Below are 18,595 nucleotides of genomic sequence, written 5' to 3'. Positions count from 1 at the left end.
TGTTACCATAGCTTTCTTACAGATTCAGCTCAATAAATTTTCTGCAAGAATTTTCTTTTTCTGCTCTCATCACACAGTGAGGATTTGAATACTTTACCCTAATTAGCCTCAATACATATAAAAGAATCTCTCTGATTTAAAACAATAAGAATATATATTTGATAGCTTTACTGAAAAAAGTAGGTTAAGCAGAGATTTTTTTTTAAGTCACAGTTTTTCATCTGCCCACTGAAGACTAATAATTGTAGAGTTATTGTAGGCATTTAATGAGTTACTACATATAAAGTACTTAAAACAGTGCCTGGCACCAACATGAGGTCCTAATAAATATTGACTATCATACAAATACATTGTTATTAAAAAACTACCTCAAAATCCCTGGGGGCAAAACTCTGTTTTCTGTTTTGTATTCACCCTGGTGACAAAGTGGAATTGTACACCATCACCCTCTTTATGGTGAATATTAAGTAAGCAAAAGAATGATATTCAAGTGATACTCAAACAAAGAACATTAAATCTTCCATCATCTCATTTTCAGTTAATTTTTATATATCCATGCTTATCCTAATCTTGAGAAGTCTTCAAATTGGTTAATTAAAAGAAAATTACATTCTTCATGTTGAATATCTGTTGTAATGAGAAAAATTAATCCATAGATGTTTTCTGAGCTATAAAATTGACAATAAAAAGCAAACGATTTATCTGCAATTTAAGAATTTACTGTATTTTTCTGTGTATAATGTGCACCCATGTTTTTGCGAGCATTATACATCAGATCATATAATCATTATACCCATGTATAATACACATCCTTATTTTTCCCTCAAGATTTGGGCAAAAAAGTCCACATTATACACAGAAGAACATGGTAAAACCGTTTCATTCTAAGTGCACAGATGTAAAATAATGAACTGTCTTAGTAAAAACATACTCCAGTATTTAACTCTCGATTGCTGTTATGACCAACTGTTACTCAAAATGTCTGACGTTTTCTTCAGTGTTCTTGCTCTATGTTTAGAGGCAGAAGAATGCACAAATTATTCTTTATATATTGACAATTTTGGATAGCTAACATTTTTAATGGACATGAGGTGAGAAAATAGTTCTATGTGTAATGTCAGTGATTGCTCAGTATCTTTTGAATGTTCTTAGCTATTATAGAGTAAATGCTCCAGCTTTTTGCCTGCTATGCTACTTCACTCACCCAAAAAGGGCTCTATAATCACCTCTCACCTCTGACTCAGTGGTCCTCTCTAAATACCCTTTTCTCACTAATGGCACCACATTCTTTCAGTCATTTAATTCTGAACCCCCCCCCAAAAAAATCCTGAAACTCCCAAAAACTTCCATGAGATTGAGAAACATGGAATGGCAGTTGACATGTGCACTCCTTCCCCTCTAATTTGCTTAACTTTTCTGTCCCTCATGCTCTTCCTCTGCAAAATGAGGATTCTAAACATGCCCTCCTAATAGGGTCATAAGGAGGATTCAGTGAGTAAATATGTTTAAAGTGCTGAGAAGAGTGCCTGGTACACGTTAAGCCTCGGTAAACACTCGCCTTTACTATCATCTTTCATCTTCCGCACCAACACATTTACCAGATGCCTCTCACGTCTACTGCAACCTTTGCATCCTCAAAGCCATTTCTCAGTGCAGGCCTCTGCATTCACCCACTTCCTTATCCTAGTCATGACTTCTTTATTTACTTACTTATTTATTCCCAAGATATCCAGTGAAAAATTACAATAGTCCAGGATCCGTTTTAGCCCTGGGACTACAATAGATAGTAAAGCAGACCTAATCTCTGCTGCCGTGGAATTAATTAATTAATTAGTACCGTGGAAGTAATGATCCAGTGCAGAGGTCAGCAAGCTATGTCTTGTGGGCCAAATCTGGCCCACCACCTGCTGCTGTACATACAGTTTTATCGGGACATAGCCACACCCAATTGTTTGTGGATTGTCTGTGGCTGCTTTCAATGGAGGCAGAGTTATTAAAAAAAAAAAAAAAGCCTTTATGGCTCTTAATGTAAACTATAAACTGTCAAAGTTTACCAACCCCTGCTCTAGTGGTAAAGATATAGTAAGACCCCACCAAAATTGAATTTACATCACTAGAGACTTTATTGTTACATTATGGAGTCATCTCATACATACCAAATTTATATTCTTAAAATATGCCACGTCCTTCACATTATTCCCAATACGTCTGTCACTTAAAAAGTTATCCTATCTCTGCTTGTTATTCAAAGCCCTTAAACTCTGGTTTCCTTTTCCAACGTAATCTTCTACTGCTCTTCACTCTTGACGCACTCGCTCATGTAGGCAAAGCTCACTGCCGAAGCCTTCCCTGACTCACTAAAATTGCTTGGGCACCCATCCTATGGGCTCCCATAGTACTCATCTGCACTTGTACCATTGTATTACCCTTGTCTGCTTACTAATCGGATATCCCCCAAAACAGCAACTTCATGAGACCAAAAATGAGGTCTTATGTGTTGTGGAATCCTCAGTGCTGTGTACAGTGACAGACACTTAGCATGTAACAATATATGGGGGTGGGGGGGAGTAGGTTTGCAGTTGTTTGTGTGGAAAATAATGCAATAATTAATAAATAATAATACAAGAATAAACTTTGTGTTTCATTTACTCACAACTGTAATCCTATTTTAGCCCCACCTTGTATATAAATATATTCTTTGAATGAATGCATATCTATCTCTATTTTTTCCCCTACTTTTTCCACTTTGTGGACACCCCACCTCATACATATCCTTCTCCAAAACCTACTCTTTGTCCAGACAGAAGAGTGTATATGTGATTAAGGGAAGATATGTTAATGAATTAATTTCAAGGGGTAAAAAAATGTTGATACCCAAAATGGAAAATAACAAAAAATGATTTAAGACTTTTTATTATCTGCATTTCATAGGGTTCTAAAGAAGCCAGGAAGAAAAGAAAAAGAAAAACCTGAGTTTGCACAAAATCGTTCAAATGAAAATCTCCCTTAAAATATAATGTAAGGAAGTAGTACATGATATTTGAAAGTGATTTTTAAGTGATTTTTAAAATCTTTGTAGACATAGCTAATTGCTTTAGACCAAAAATTCTTAGAGGAATTGTATGAGGATTTATTTTATTTAAGATGCTATTTTTCAAATAAGTTTATGGCATCTATATTATATATTATGCTTAATGTGATTTATGCTATATTTAACATAAAAATAAGTACTTTACCATTGTCATTTCTATCTATAATGCAATAAGATTTTTTTTGTTCTTTTTTTTTTTTTTCCAAGTAGATAACAACAAGCCACTAGATGGTGCAATCATCATTAAAAAAGTAATCCCATTAGAATTTTATTTTTATATAAAAATTCTTTAATATGTGTTATATGGTTTTATTTATTTTATGAAATTGGTAAGACAGTCTATTTTGTATAAAAGGTCTTTATATATTTTATATTTTGTGATTGTCAAACAATAATCAAAATCATGAAATTTTGAGGCAGGTTAATTTTGTATTTTGTTTTTCTCCATTGTGTTTTGTTTTTCTCCAAGGAAAACCCCGTACAACTTTTTCAAACTTTTATTTGCACAACTGTTAACTTAGGTACAATAAGCATAGACATTTTCTTTCATCATGACCCATATAAACACCCTATTTAATGAAATGACAATATCTTCAGAGATTTTTGTTTGCTTGTTACCATATTGTGTTTGTGCTTATGCTTCTATCTGTAAGTTCCAGACAGATAAGAACTTTAATTTTAAAATCCTCCTACAATCATAGTCTAGCAGTGCATTGGTGAACATGTGGTACGATGCTAATTGTATTCCCTTCCTCTGAGTTATTCCCCACAATGGCTGCTGGGTTCTGGCCACACCTCTCCATGCCTCTCACTGGGCCCCTGAGCTTACGCAGTCCAGCGGTGCTGTACCCAGCACACTCCATCTCAGCCGGACCAGAGCTCATGCCTTACACATCTTCTGCCCATCCTGTATGAGCTAAGATAGTGCTATGCACATAGCAAACACAAAAACAACAACAATAATAATAATGTTGTGGTGAAGCGTAAATTTTATTAGACTGCTCAATACTAAGTAAAATATGGGAATTTGAAATCAATGTGTGTTTTTTTAATCCTCACCCAAGGATATATTTATTGATTCTAGGGAGATAGGAAGGGAGAGAGAGAGAGAGAGAGAAACATCGATGTGAGAGAGAACATCGATCGGTTGCCTCTTATATGAGCCCCTACAGGGGACCAAACCTGTAACCTAGGTATGTGCTCTGACCGAAGATCAAACCTACAGCCTTTTGGTGTGAGAGCTGATGTTCCAACCAACTGAGCAATCTGGCCAGGGATAAAATCAATATGTTCTTGATAAATGTGTGTAGGCAGACACTAAATCATTTTTATTTTAATAAATAATTATTAGGTCAATAAAGAGCAAGAAGCCTATAAAATGTTCCATATTTTCTATTATATGCACATCTATATTTTCAGGAGCATTCTTACTCACTGGGGATGGGAATGTAAATTGGTATGATTATTATGGAGGGCAGGTTGGAATATGTTTCCAAAGTCTAGAAGTCATGATTATATTTGAATATATTCCAAGGAAATGATTATAGAGCACAAAGATTTAGCTACAAGAGTTTTATCACAGTGTTATTTGTAGAATGTGAAAATTTTAAAACACGTCTCAAAAGTGACAGCGAAACTAAAGTTATATTTCACCCATTCAATGAAATAATATTCCACTGTTACACTCAAAGTTGTGGAAAGGAAGTTAATGAGCACTGAAAGATGTTTTCAAATAGTATTCTTTATTTTTTTAAATGTTATTTATAAGGAGTTTCTGTTTGTACAACTATGTGGAATTATATAACCTGAACGATCTTCCCAAATGAAAATATTCAAATCTGAATAAAATATAAAATGCATATTTTCATAACAGTTACCTAAAGTGAAAACAACACATTATAATGCCCAAATGGAATGAAAGCAAGACCCTAGAAAGTTAGTGTCAAAGTTGGCTTTAGCCCTGAGTTCCTGCTAAGACCTGGAGACTGTGAAGGGCCACATGGGTTACAATGGACCAGACCTACCTACGGCTAAGGACTGCCCCAGAGAGGGAGATCACACAGGAGATGCCTACAGACCTGGGACCCCTAAGAGCCACACACTCATGTAAATGTAATTAAAAAACAAACCCCATTTTACTCCCAGAAAAATCAGGAAATTTGCCTATGTTGCTCTTGGGATTAGTTGACAGAAAAAGATGTAGAAGAGCAAAAGGCTAAGAATAGTCAAGACACTTCTGGAAAGAAAAACAAGATTGTAGAACTTGCCACCCTAGATATCAACACATGTTATTAAGCTGGAGAAATTAAGACACTGTTATATTGACACAAGGATAGACCAACAGGCGAATGAACAGGACAGAGAGGCACAGGACCATGCATAAAAGGACATGGCTCATCAGTGGAAAAGGATGAACTGTTGAAGAAAGAATGATAGGACTATTGGTTATCCAGATGGAAAATTGTAATCCCATCGCTACCCCTTCCAATCACAAAAAGTAATTTCAGGTATATGAAGACTTAAATGTAAAACAAAAAATTTATAATAGTTTTAGGAGACAACATATTGATAAAATACCTTTCCAACTTTGGAATAGGGAAATATTTATTAAATAAGTCACAAAATATGCAAACTATAAAGGTTAAAACATTGAGATTTCAACTATACAAAAGAACATGAATTTTTCTCATCAAGTTATAGAGTACTGACAAATAATGCAACAGCTACATGTATCAACGTGGGTGAACCTAAAAAAACATAATCCTGAGTGAAAGCCAGTAATTGAAGAATATATACAATATCATTACATTTATATGAAATTTAAAAATAGGTAAAACTGAACACTTCATTTACTTCTAAGGGTTTTGTGTTTTCAGGTCTTTATTTCATTTCCAGATGTTTGTGAGTAGTGTAAAATAGGGGTCTAATTTCATTCTTTTACATGTGAATATCTAATTTTCCCAGCAGTTTTATTTTTATTTATTTATAACTTTTTTATCCCCACCCGAAGACATATTTTTTTTCATTGCTTTTAGAGGAATACTGATGAAAGAGAGAAGCATCAATTGGTTGACTCCTGCACATGCCCCAACCAGGGACTGAACCCACAACCTAGGTATGTGCCCTGATTGGGAATCAAACTTGCAGACCTTTAGGTTAGGGGACAATGCTCCAACCACCTGAGCCACACCAGCCAGGGCAATTTTTTCCAGCATTTTTAATGTTAAATTTGCTTAGTGAAAGTAGTAGAAAGATACATGCTAAGTGCTAAAAAAAAGTAAGTCTTGCCATGGTCTTTTGTTTAATCTCAATTTTATGAAACTCTTATCTCTTGTTCCTATACAATGATCAAGACAGTTAATGATGGTTGCAGGGTGTTCATTGTCCTTACCTTCTCCTCTACATGGCTTATAACAGGTCATACAGATTGACCCACCTAGTGGACACTGTATGAGCTGCCTTTAATCTCTAGAACCTGTGAGAATTCTTTCAACCTAAAGAAAAAAAAAGACAAAAAGCAAGATTAAAGAGACTTCCGTTTGCTACCTGCTTTATCTTCGCTTGTTCACCTGAGAAATTGTACTATTGGTGATGCTTTTTAACTGCCCAGGGTTGTTAGTGTCATCTATGTCTTCATTTTACCAGTAAGCAAGGACCATCGTAATGAACTGGGAGCAAGTGACTGTGACCCAAGAGGCGTGGATGTATGTACTCATAAAGTGATTTGCTTTGGTTTCTCACCCTCTTTTTATGCCTGCTTAGGAGGAGTCATGCTTTGCTTAGCCCTAGATTAAAACATGGGGAACTCAGTTGAATTTTCTGCTTTGACTCCATTAATAAACACTTTAATTCACAAATACACTTTCAGTTCATTCATTGAAAGGATCTACTTCAAAATGTTAACAACACTCTACCCTTCAAGACTAAATCTAGCCAGGGCTTATGGCACGAATGGGAAGTCTCTGAAGGAGGTGTAAACGATCTGCTGCTTCTCTCTCTCCAGCCTAGTGGTTCCTGACTCTGTACCACACACCACATCCTGGAATGGGCTTCCTTTACTCAGACTGTTGTCTGATGTTTTAGTGCTCTCTGGGCCTGGTGAGTATTTAAATCTAACCCTTCCTTTTATGTGCTCTAGTGTAGGGTGGCCAGATTTAGGGGGAAAATACAGGACACTTAAGATAAATTTGAATTCCAGATAAATAACAATTTTTAGTATATGTCAAACATTGCTTATTTCAAAATCAAATGTTGCATAGGACATACTTATACTAAAAGTTTATTCATTGTTTATCTGACATTTAAATTTCCTTAGGTGTCCCGCATTTCGTCCAGCAATTCTACCTGTAGTGAGTCCATCAGAGGCTCCCCTGTTGGGCTCCTCCCACGATCACTCTCTCAACCCAGACAGGGTCTCTCTTCAAACTGGGTTCTCCCCTTTACCTCTCAGATTCTGCCCCAGTAACTAACTGACTGCCTTGACTGCCAAGTTCTCTTCAGCTACCGGATTACCCTCTGGGTAAGATCCCTTTCTTATGTGCCCAAATCCAAACTCAGAGGGCCACAATTCATCCCGGGGATTTGCTAGCATGTGCCTCATATCTGGAAGGGTTTGCAGTTTCTTCTGCAGCCCAGGGCCTGGGCCTGGGTGTTCATCAATGGCACAGAACGTACATCAAGACTTAACAAACAGCAACTCAATTCACAGCCTTCCTCCTTGGTGGTACTGTGGGACGAGGAGAAGAGCTTACAATGCTGTTTTGTCCAAAGAAATCATTCTTGTAAAATTCCCTTTCAATTTTGGTGTCCTGAACCTTTTTAAATCCGTGATGTGGATAAAGTCCAGTAATCTCATAACCAGTTATTAGTTCTTTTCTTTGACAGTTTGGATCTTGGTAATTTGAATCACAACTCACTTTGATAATCTTGGAACCTCAGTCAAAGCTGCCAACATCAGGGCAATTGATACACCTGTATATATCTGTCTCTACTCAAGTGCTCAAGTCACATTGCCTTTTTTTCAACATATACCTGTCCCACTGGGTGGAAAGGAGCTTTCTGCACTGAGACAGTTTCCAGCTGTGACCCTGAACATGACCCTCCACACCAGTACAGCAAAGGAGCAACTTATGTCTCACTGCCTCATGGATACACCTATTACTCTCCTCTAGGAACCACTGGAGTCTACTGTGAACAGATGAGGCAGAACTTCAACTAATGCTGTCTACAAATTTAAGTCAGTTTCCTTTTGGGAAAGTAAAATGAAAGACGAGGTCTGTCCCGAAGGTATCCAGACATGTAATATGAAAAATAGAGCCATTTATTGAAGAAGATACAAGAAATATTGTACATAGGACAACAATGACGCCTCAGTCCCTTCAAAGTAGACACCCTGGGACCTCACACAGTTCTCCCAACTGCCATCAGCTACTCTGTCATATCTTCTTGACTCTCATCAATGGTCTGAAATCTCTTCCATTTTGAAGGTGATTTTAGTTTCAAGAAAAGCCAGAAGTCACAAGGCGCCAAATCTGGGCTGTAGGGGGCGCTGAGTCACCTGGGTGATTTGATGGTTTGCCCAGAAACTCTGCATGAGATGTGATGCATGAGCAAGCATGTCACAGTGATGTTGCCAATCACCAGGTGCCCATAGCTGCGGCCTTCTGAATCATCCATATAGTTTCCACAGAGGAATGTTCAAGCTTAACGCAAAATTTGATGCAGATTTGTTGCTCTACTCACTCGGTCATTTTGAATGTGATGACAACACAGTACACATGCTAACTCAATGGCATCTACCACCCCCACTGACTAGTACAGTGAAGTTGTCATTGTTCACACATGACCATTCCAGTCCACTTTCCATGCTGCCAGGTTACATGGATGTCATGCAAACTGTTCTCATTAACAATGGCTGGACTTTTTCTGGACAGACTCCATACACACACACACACACACACACACACACATATAAAATAAAAGACTACTCTCTTTTCTCCTTAATATATATAACATTATATTTCACAAATAAGATAGTCCTCACAGTTCAACAGAACAAAACACAGCTTTGCTTTTAGAATTGTTTTAATGTATTAACCCTAAACCACCTGTCTGTTTACTCTAGATGTTTTAGACGTTTTATGGTAAATACAGTCCAATCAAGTGCACTTGGATTCATAACTCAATTCCAGAAGAAGGCTCCATCTTTGAACTTCTCCCTTCTGTACCTTCCACTTAATTAAAAACTCTCAGGAGTAGCAAAAGGCACATACATTATGTCCAGTGCGAAGGAAGAGAAATATCAGAGGTGAAATGGCCCAAGTCCAGTGGGAACAATAGGAAACTTCCCATTTTCTAGATCTCATCTGCTTTGCTGTTTTTCCCTATACCTTATGATTGACAATATTCTTACCACTGGGGCAAATTTTGGCTGTCCCTCTGGGAAGATCCCCACGGTCTCCTGAGTGCTCCGCACATGGGATATGGCTAGTGCTAAGGGTACTTCTAGATCTGAGCTGTCTCTGCTTTAATTCATAGCTTGCATAAGACCTTATGTTTTTCCTCCACATCATAAACACACCATAGGGTGGGAGAGGGGGTAAGTGGAGCAGGGCAGTTTTATTTCTTCCTGAATAAGATGGAACAAAGTCATTCCTCCACTGTCCTCCTCACAGCCCAATAGCTGAGACTCATCTTCACAGACTACCTCTCAGCCAACACTGGCAGGAGAAGGGATGGGTTACCTACGCCCATCAACCCCAAACTGCAGCAGGGACTCCGACTGCATTTCATCTCCTCCTGTAATTTCCTGACCCCTACCCCAGCCTTCACACCCAGCTACCACTTATTATCCTTCAGATTTTAACTCAGATCTTACTTTTTTAGGGGAGCCTTCCCTGATTCTCCTTCACAGAACAGTGACCATGCTTGTTTTTGTTCATTGCTGTTGAATGTCTATTACCAAACCTATAGTATAGAATAAAAAATACCTGTAATGCATTTCAGCATAATAGTTCTAAAGTAATAAAAATGGATTGTGACAGTTTTCAAGAAACAGCTCTTGGTTTTAGTGAACAGCAAAGCACTCAGAACTTTACCAAGATGGTGTACCTCTATAGCTTCCAAAGGAATAGCTATTCGAACCTGAAAGAAATACTGCATTTTGCCATGTATAATGTGTGCCACATTTTTGGCCCAAACATTCAGGAAAAAAATCTTTCATTTTAATTTTTTATTTAAATTTTTTATTTATTTATACTTAGATACTTTTTTGTATTATAAAGGAATTTTAACATTTATTTTTGAACATATTATGGTACAAGAAATTTTATGTATGTAACAAATAATTACAAAACACAAGAACAGTCACAAGATATTTCAGGTACTACCCATGTATAATGCACATCCTTATTTTTCCCTCAAAAATTTGGGCAAAAATGTACTCATCGTACATGGCAAAATATGGTAGGAGAACAAGTTAGCATAAAGGTTAGTGATAGTAACAATAGGGCAGGCCAGATTTTTGAAGCTTAAAGTCATGGTGGATTAAAAACAAATTCAATTAACACTCTATTTCTAGATCTTAGGAGTCCCTTGTAATAGCCATTCCTTAAGTAAATACAGCATAGAAACTAGTAATGTAGAGGTAACATTTTCTCAACAACTATCACACACCAATTGTCTATGAAAGCATAATCATTAAAAACCAAATATCTTCAAAACTAAAATGTAACTTTAAATAAGTTATCAAAGGTTAGATGTTTTATGGTAAATACAGTCCAATCAAGTGCACTTGGATTCATAACTCAATTCCAGAAGAAGGCTCCATCTTTGAACTTCTCCCTTCTGTACCTTCCACTTAATTAAAAACTCTCAGGAGTAGCAAAAGGCACATACATTAGGTCCAGTGTGAAGGAAAAGAAATATCAGGGGTGAGACAGCCCTGGTTATCAAAAGAGCCTGAAAAATCACCTAATCCCAATTCTTTTACCTTGAAAGAAGTTAAACTCAAAACTATGAATAAGCAGGACTGAGGATTTAAGTCTTCACACTGCCAATCCAGTGAGTTTGCCATGACACTGTGTTGGTTATATTTCATAATCAAATATAAAAACTGGCAGTCACATAAAGTAAGTGGAAACTTGTACAGTCTATGGTGTACAAAATTGGTCCCTGTGTTTTAAATTGTCTTAAGTATTTTAAGTATGTGCATATATCTGAGAAGGTGGTTGGGGGAAACTTTCTATCAGCATCCTTTAAGTAGTGAAATCTTACTACACCTATCCCTTACTCTTGGAATGACACGCTCACTGATCTTTCAAGTCCCTTAAAACATTCACCAATGGCTGACAAAGAAAAATCCATTTAAAGACAAGAGAAGGACAATTCCTGATTGGGATATTTCCTTTTCACTATGGCCTCACCCCAGATTTCTTTGGAATTCCAGGGAGATATGGTGCTGTGGTAATAAAATATTAATAGACCAACTACTTGAATCCAAGGGCTTTAAGAGTCATAGGCACCAAAAGTGATTCAAAATATCTGAGCTGAGTTCCAGGAGTACATAAATCCTCAATGATCACATTGTCGGACCCAGGAACTAGCTCAGATATGTGCTTTTAAACACCCAGGGGCCCTAAACCAGCTTTCAAAATGAAACTGAAGATAAAGAAAGCTGTCAGCAAATAACAGCATCTGGGTTAGATATTTCACAAGGACTGTTGATCTTAAAAAGAAATCATAACAGCCCTGGCTGGGTGACTCAGTTGGCTGGAGCATCATCCCATACACCCAAAATATTGCAGGTTCGATACCCAGTCATGGCTTGTACAGGAGACAACCGATTGATGTTTTTCTCTCAAATCAATGTCTCTCTCTCTCTCTCTCTCTCTCTCTCTCTCTTTCTCTCCATAAACATATCCTCAGGTGAGGATTTTTAAACAAAGAAGAATAAATCATAAGTTAAAATAAGGTAGAATATTTTGCAATCAAGCTTAGTCACTAAAATAATCTATTTAGGCAGAATTCTGGTATACAATTATTTTTGCAAGATAGAAAATACATCCAGTTTCTTTTCTCATGCACTCAAATCTTGCTCATTTGCTCTTTCTTTCTATGTTACTGCTTTTTCCTGTTAGAATTTATGATTTACAACTATACATATATCATTTCCTGAATCATACAATCTCTCCTCTCAATTTATTTTTTGCACATTATTGTAAATTGCTTTTTTCTTGTAACAGTTTTATATTACTAAATTCTAGCTACTGTGTATCATTGACATTTAGCCAAATGAGATTTCATAATAGGTGTGTTTTTAACTTTTAGCCTAGCAAATATTGAAAATGTTTCCATTTTTCTTACATTCTTTCCATCCACAGTGCAATTTTCCTTCCACTCATTTCTCATTCCCTAAGGTGAAGAAATCCATGCACATACCAGCATTTTGAATGAAACAGGCATATGTTTAAGCTTCTTAGACTGTTCTTGATTCCAAGGTTCACTGTATGGTTCACCTAGCCCTAGTTTTCATGGCAATTAATTTAAGCTAATGGAGACCTTTAATTCGTCAAGCCTTCCTCATACATGGGATGCTCTCCTGCCAACTCTTTGGTTTTCCTAATAATAGAGAAATGGGTCCATAGCACGAGAGATGGCAATTTCAGACATGATTGCTGTGTGCTGTTTTCGGACGCTCATTTTCAGGTGCAATTTAGCCATGTGGGAATATGACAGCTAATGCACAAGCTTTCTTCATAGGAAAAAAAATAAACTTCAGTCTTTATTTCCTCACTTTGAATCCCACGATGATGATTAATAAGTATGTGGTTATGTATGAAGTAGGTCCTCTATCTCTACAATTTTATAATACTTTTTAAAAGTAAAAAATAAGTGCTAGCTATGATTCCTAGGAACACACATTTTAATCTTTAGTCTTCTTTCTGTGCTTCTCAATACAACCTACTAAGTAATAAGTGAAAGTCAATGAGAAAGTGAATCATATATTACAATGCTAAGGTTTATATAAACATTAAGGTCTTTGAATATCAAAAGGAATAGATGTCCCTAGTGAGTCTTAGTAGGAAATAAATAAGACAAAACTGCCATTTCCTAACCTTTGATTTGGGCAAGTAAGTTTCACTTTCCTGAATATCAAACTTATCATATGTGAAAAGAGTGTATGTAAAAATCTTTGTTGTAGGGGAAATTGTGGCCAAAGTCCAGGGATAGTCCATTGTCCTTGCCAAGGACTAAATTAATGATTACTACTTTTAATAAGGTTGTGAGAGGTAAAAACTCTATGAGACAGGCACCTATGAGAGGTTTTCCTTCAACAAAGTCCTTTTTATTTCCCATTCAAGATAACATTAATAAACAAAGAGTACTTACAGTGGGTTTTCAGCCCACTGCTCTTTTAAGTGTTGAGCTACAAATACCTGGTTTCCCATCCTAGGAAGGCAGCTCTGCCCACCTTCTTTACACTGATGATTGACAGTGATGAGATCCAACCACAAACTTTACTTTCGAATGCGGAAAATAGAGAGATATGCTCCCTCTAGTTTCTAATAGAAATATTAAAAAGTGCCAGGAGAACTAACATTCTCATGACTGGCAGGTATAAAAATTCAAAATATCTCATTATTTCATGTCCTTCTTTTGTTAAAATTTGTATAATTTATCAAGAAAAACAGAAAAGCAAACCTTCCTGTACCATGCTCTTCTAGTAACCAGAGAATATCACAGGCAGTGCTCATGAAAGCCTTGTGGTCTGAGGGGCAGAATTCTCTAAGTCTCCTAAGCACGCCCTCATAACGGTTATAATGAGGATTCAGTGCAAAAAAGGCCAGCCCAGTGCCTAGGCCCTCCTACAAGGAAAGAAAAAAGTGTTAGCTCACACTCAAATTAAATGTATGTCATGTCAACATACATTTAATACACATATATGATCTGATCATTTTCATTTTTAAAATATGGATTAGTTTTAAATAGATTCTTAAGTTAAAATATTTTAAACCTATTTTTAAAAGACAATTTTTATTATATAAAGATGTAAAAATAATGTTCAAACTTATGATTAGTGGAGTAGACATTAGCTTTTCAAAATGATCAAATAAAAATGTTTTCTAAAAAATACTCATTCTCCACAGAAATATAGCAGATTATTAAAAATTTTAAAGTATTTATTGAGAAACCACTCAGGCAACATGGGGAACTCCTAAGCACTATAAGATAGGGCTCCTTCTCTCAATGAGCCAGCCACTTAGGTGTAGGCCAGGCAAAAGCTTGTGAGAACTAAATAAAAATATATAATTTAAATAACAGTTCAAGGGGAAAAAGGAAGAAATATACCTGGGTATCGAATGCCTTAATTGTTAGATAAAAGAATGACACAATGCTTGCATTACTTCTGGCTAGCGGAACCTGAGCAGTCATTAGAAAGCAATGACATTAAGTTAGGTAACAAAAAATGGATAAAATTAGGATAGACTCATATAGGATGGCGAGGTAGCTTTTCTAAGACTGAGAACCACTTCAGCAAAACCTGAGGAAGAATGGAAGAGGGCAAATGTGAGTAAACCTCTTCATCAGAAAAGGAAATTTATGCCAGGTAAGGTCTAAATTATTAAAATACCTCTGAGAAAAAAAGATAAGAGACCAATGCAAGGCACCCTGGATTTAAAAATCATCAGGACTTGCGGACTGAGCAGTAGGAAGTGCTCAGTTAACGCTTGTGAAGTGGAGATGAAATTATTCAAATCTTAAAACCTGAATGACCCATTCTGTAATCTCCCAGGTTTCCGTAAATAAGCCTTTGAGACTCCTGAAACAGCCACAAATCTTGCAGCTCAAGTTGCCTGACTTTATTATTTATGACGCTTCCAAATAGATCAGAGACTGCGCACAGTAAAAGATACTTATGTTGAAAATTAGCTGAGATAGTGATAGAAAGATAAAATATGCCCTCCTCCTCCATTCCCAGTCAGGGCACATGCCGCGGTTGCAGGTCAGGTCCCCAGTAGGGGGCGCACGAAAGGCAACCACACATTGATGTTTCCCTCTCTTTCTCCCTCCCTTCCCCTCTGTCTAAAAATAAATAAAATCTTTTAAAAAATAGTAAAGGATACCAATCATTACATTAAGGTATAGCTCAGTTGGTTGGGTATGGTCCCACAAAGTGAATGGTTACAGATTCCTTGACTGGTCAGGGCACATGCCTATGTCGCAGGGCCTGATCCCTGGTTGGGGGCATGTGCGAGAGGCAACCACTTGATGTTTTCCTCACAGCCAGTCGATGTTTCTCTCACACATTGTTGTTTCTCTCTCTCTCTTTTTTTGTCCTTTCCCTACTCTAAAAATAAATAAAATCTTTTAAAAGAAGAACAGGTTACTGTGTCCTGGTACTTAACACTAATAAAAAAAAGTACTGAGAAAGCTCCAATTTTAAAAATAAAATGAAATTAAACAGTATAGTATATGTTATGTTTGATGACAATTTTCTAGAAAGGAAGAGACATTATATAGTCATTTCTCATATTGACACACAATAAAGGCCAACAGCATCAGACTAAGTCATAGATTTGTAAAGATAATTATACCAGAGTTAAATGAATGAAGTAGTTTCTAATAATCTGGCATGTTACTGGGATAATACTTGTTTTAGGAAATAATTATTTAACATTTTCATTGGATTATTATTCTTGGATATTAATTGTCATCAGCCAAGATTTTGGTAGTCAAAGCATAGCAAAAATTAAAAAAATAAAAATTATCACTGTAGCCCTGGCTAGTGTGGCTCAGTGGCTTGAGTGCCAGCCTGTGAACCAAACGGTCGCCAGTTCGATTCCCAGTCAGGGCACATGCCTGGCTTGCAGGCCAGGTCCCCGGTTGGCAGCATGTAAGAGGCAACCAATCAATGTATCTCTCACACATGAATGTTTCTCACCCTCTCTTTCTCATTCCCTCCCTCTTTCTAAAAATAAATAAATAAAAACAAAAAAAAATTTAGAGATTAAAAAAAAATTATCACTGTTGAAGCCCAGGGATCCTGGTTATTGATTGAAATAATCATTACATGCTTTATTTTTCATATTTACAGGTGAAAAAATTGATATTTTATTATGCAAATTAAATAGTTTAACTTGACATTTGTTTGAGTACCCCAAATTCTGCTTCAAAAACATGGAGTAAGACATTTCTTAGATTTTGAAAGCAGGAATCACCAGATGTCTCTAACTATCATAAAACAATAAAGTGATTTTATAGACTACTAAATTTTTAAGCAACTCTCCATCTTGATGGGCCTCCCAAGATCATTTAAAACAAAATAGCCACTGAAATAACAAAATGAGTTAAACAATTAAAGACAAGTTGTTCAGCTTTATCCATCTGGGTGCTAAAAAAGTATGCCTAAAGGGATGATTTTTATTTTTTTCAATAATTGATCCTAACCATTTCTTCTGTTAGCAATTAACCAACAGGTTCAATTACTTGTTCACTCCACTCCCAGTATACTCTGATAATAATCCAGCAAAGAGAAAGGGTGTTTACCTTCCATTTTTGCTCCAGTATGTACTTAGCTAATTTTAAATTTGTCAAACTGCTTAACTTTAAATGCAGAGATAAAGTCTTAAGACTTCACATAGTTAAGGATGGAGAAAGAAGTTATTCTCTATCCATTACATTTTTACTCTGATAAACCTTTAAAGAAGCATTTACAAGCCAGGAAGCTAGAGTGAAACCGTATGCACTTATCCATAGACCTAATGGCAAATAAAAGATTAATAAATGCTGCAAAAAGTCTTAAATTCTTTTTCTTTTTTTTCTTAACTAACTGAACAGAGCATAGATATAGCATTAAATGTAATGAAATACAGCCCATAAAATGGAGAGCCCTAAATCTGTAATTTGCTGAGAACAAAGCAGATACGCATCAGTGAGGAATACCCATGTAATCTCATGTGGATTATAGTATATGGAGATTGAAAGCTGTTTATTTATTGCATAGACTATGGTTTGAGTTCATCATGAGAAGCAATGTTCTGGGAATGAAGTAATCTATTATAGAAATCTTGAGGTCCACCACTCAGAACAGGAACAAACATTTGATACCAAATGACCTTCAGTGGGACTTGTTCAATTTAAAGTAATTAAAGAGGTGTACTGAAATAAGCAGGCATCCAAAGTAAGGAGGTGATGAAAATTTTAATGCATGAGAACAATCTTGCAGAGCTTTAGGTTTTAAGAAAATGTGTGCTTTAAAAGCAAAGACATGGGTCAGCAAGATGACTGACTGGGAAGCTACAAACTCTCCTTCTCCCACAGAAACATCAAGTTAACGACAACATATAGACCATCATACCTTTGTGAGAACTAATTGTACGGGGACTGATAGAGCTGAAGCATTATTACTTTGCATCTAAATAAAGACTGGTTTAGATTACACTCATCAACGGATATTAAATCTAGGAGGTAGTTTTGATGAATAGTAGATACGCATGGTCTTACACTATCTCTGCACAAATGTCATATTAATTACAAGAAGGAAAAGCCATAATCATACAATGCAGTATTATACAATGGAGGAAAAAAAACAGTCAACACCTTGACCAAGGTAATCAAAATTAACTTCACCAATGAGGGGCAAATAGATACCATATACTTCCCTATGTGATACCCTGAAAAGCACATATTATCATCCTATGAAATATTTCAGCCATGAATATACAACCTGAATCTAATTACGAGGAAATATTAGTCAAACCCCAAATGATAAACATTCTTTTCAAAAAACAGGGAGAAAAATATCCTTCAAAAATGCCAATGCCATAAAGAAAGGTTGTGGGAACGTTCTAGGTTAAGTGACAATGAAGAGACATGACGACTCAATGCAATGCCTCAGTTTAGATGAGATTTCTCATCCTAGAGGAAAATATTATAAAGGACATTATTGGATCAACTGAAAAATTAGATTCGTAATATTAGACAAGAGTACGGTATTAATGTTAAATTTGTTAAAGACAACAACTATACTGTGATTACATAAGACAATATTTCTAATTGTCAGGTACAGACAGCCATGATGTGTGGAACTTACCCTCAAACAATGAAGAAAAATATCAGCTAGATAGAGATAAAAGGTAGAATATTAACAAAAGGTAAATCTGGGTACAATATTCTTTGTTCTATTTTTAATTTATCAATTTTCTATAAATTTGAAATTATTTCCAAATCAATTGGTAAGAAAAATGTTTTAAGGAATGTGTCAAATAATTTATTAAACTCATAATTGTATTCTCCTAGATTGGTTTAATACCTTGCCAATAAACACGTTAATGTCCCCAGATTCCCTGTGAATAATCTTTAAAGAATTTTAGAATCCTTTTTCATGGGGGAGGAAAAAAATGTACAAAATTGAAAATTCTTCATTATAGCTGATGCTATCGTATACCTCATGGGTTTCTTATTTTTAATATTCTTATCCACTTATAATAAAAAAGAATATTG

The 18,595-nt window shown here is 36.1% G+C and overlaps 1 protein-coding gene across 1 annotated transcript in view; it reads left to right on the top strand.

Annotated features, from left to right (window-relative positions):
• Window positions 1–18,595, top strand: part of EYS (eyes shut homolog) — a 1,478,297-nt gene that overhangs the window by 1,436,375 nt on the left and 23,327 nt on the right. The window contains 1 exon segment of the mRNA XM_054568619.1: window positions 8,123–8,313. Coding sequence (XP_054424594.1) covers window positions 8,123–8,313 — 191 coding nt within the window.

The sequence above is a fragment of the Pteronotus mesoamericanus genome, unplaced genomic scaffold, assembly GCF_021234165.1.
Source record: "Pteronotus mesoamericanus isolate MK-2021 breed Mesoamerican mustached bat unplaced genomic scaffold, CSHL_Meso_final contig_20, whole genome shotgun sequence".
In the NCBI taxonomy this organism is placed as follows: domain Eukaryota; kingdom Metazoa; phylum Chordata; class Mammalia; order Chiroptera; family Mormoopidae; genus Pteronotus; species Pteronotus mesoamericanus.
The sequence above is the reverse complement of the archived record's forward strand: the minus strand, read 5'-3'. Positions and strand labels throughout refer to the sequence as shown.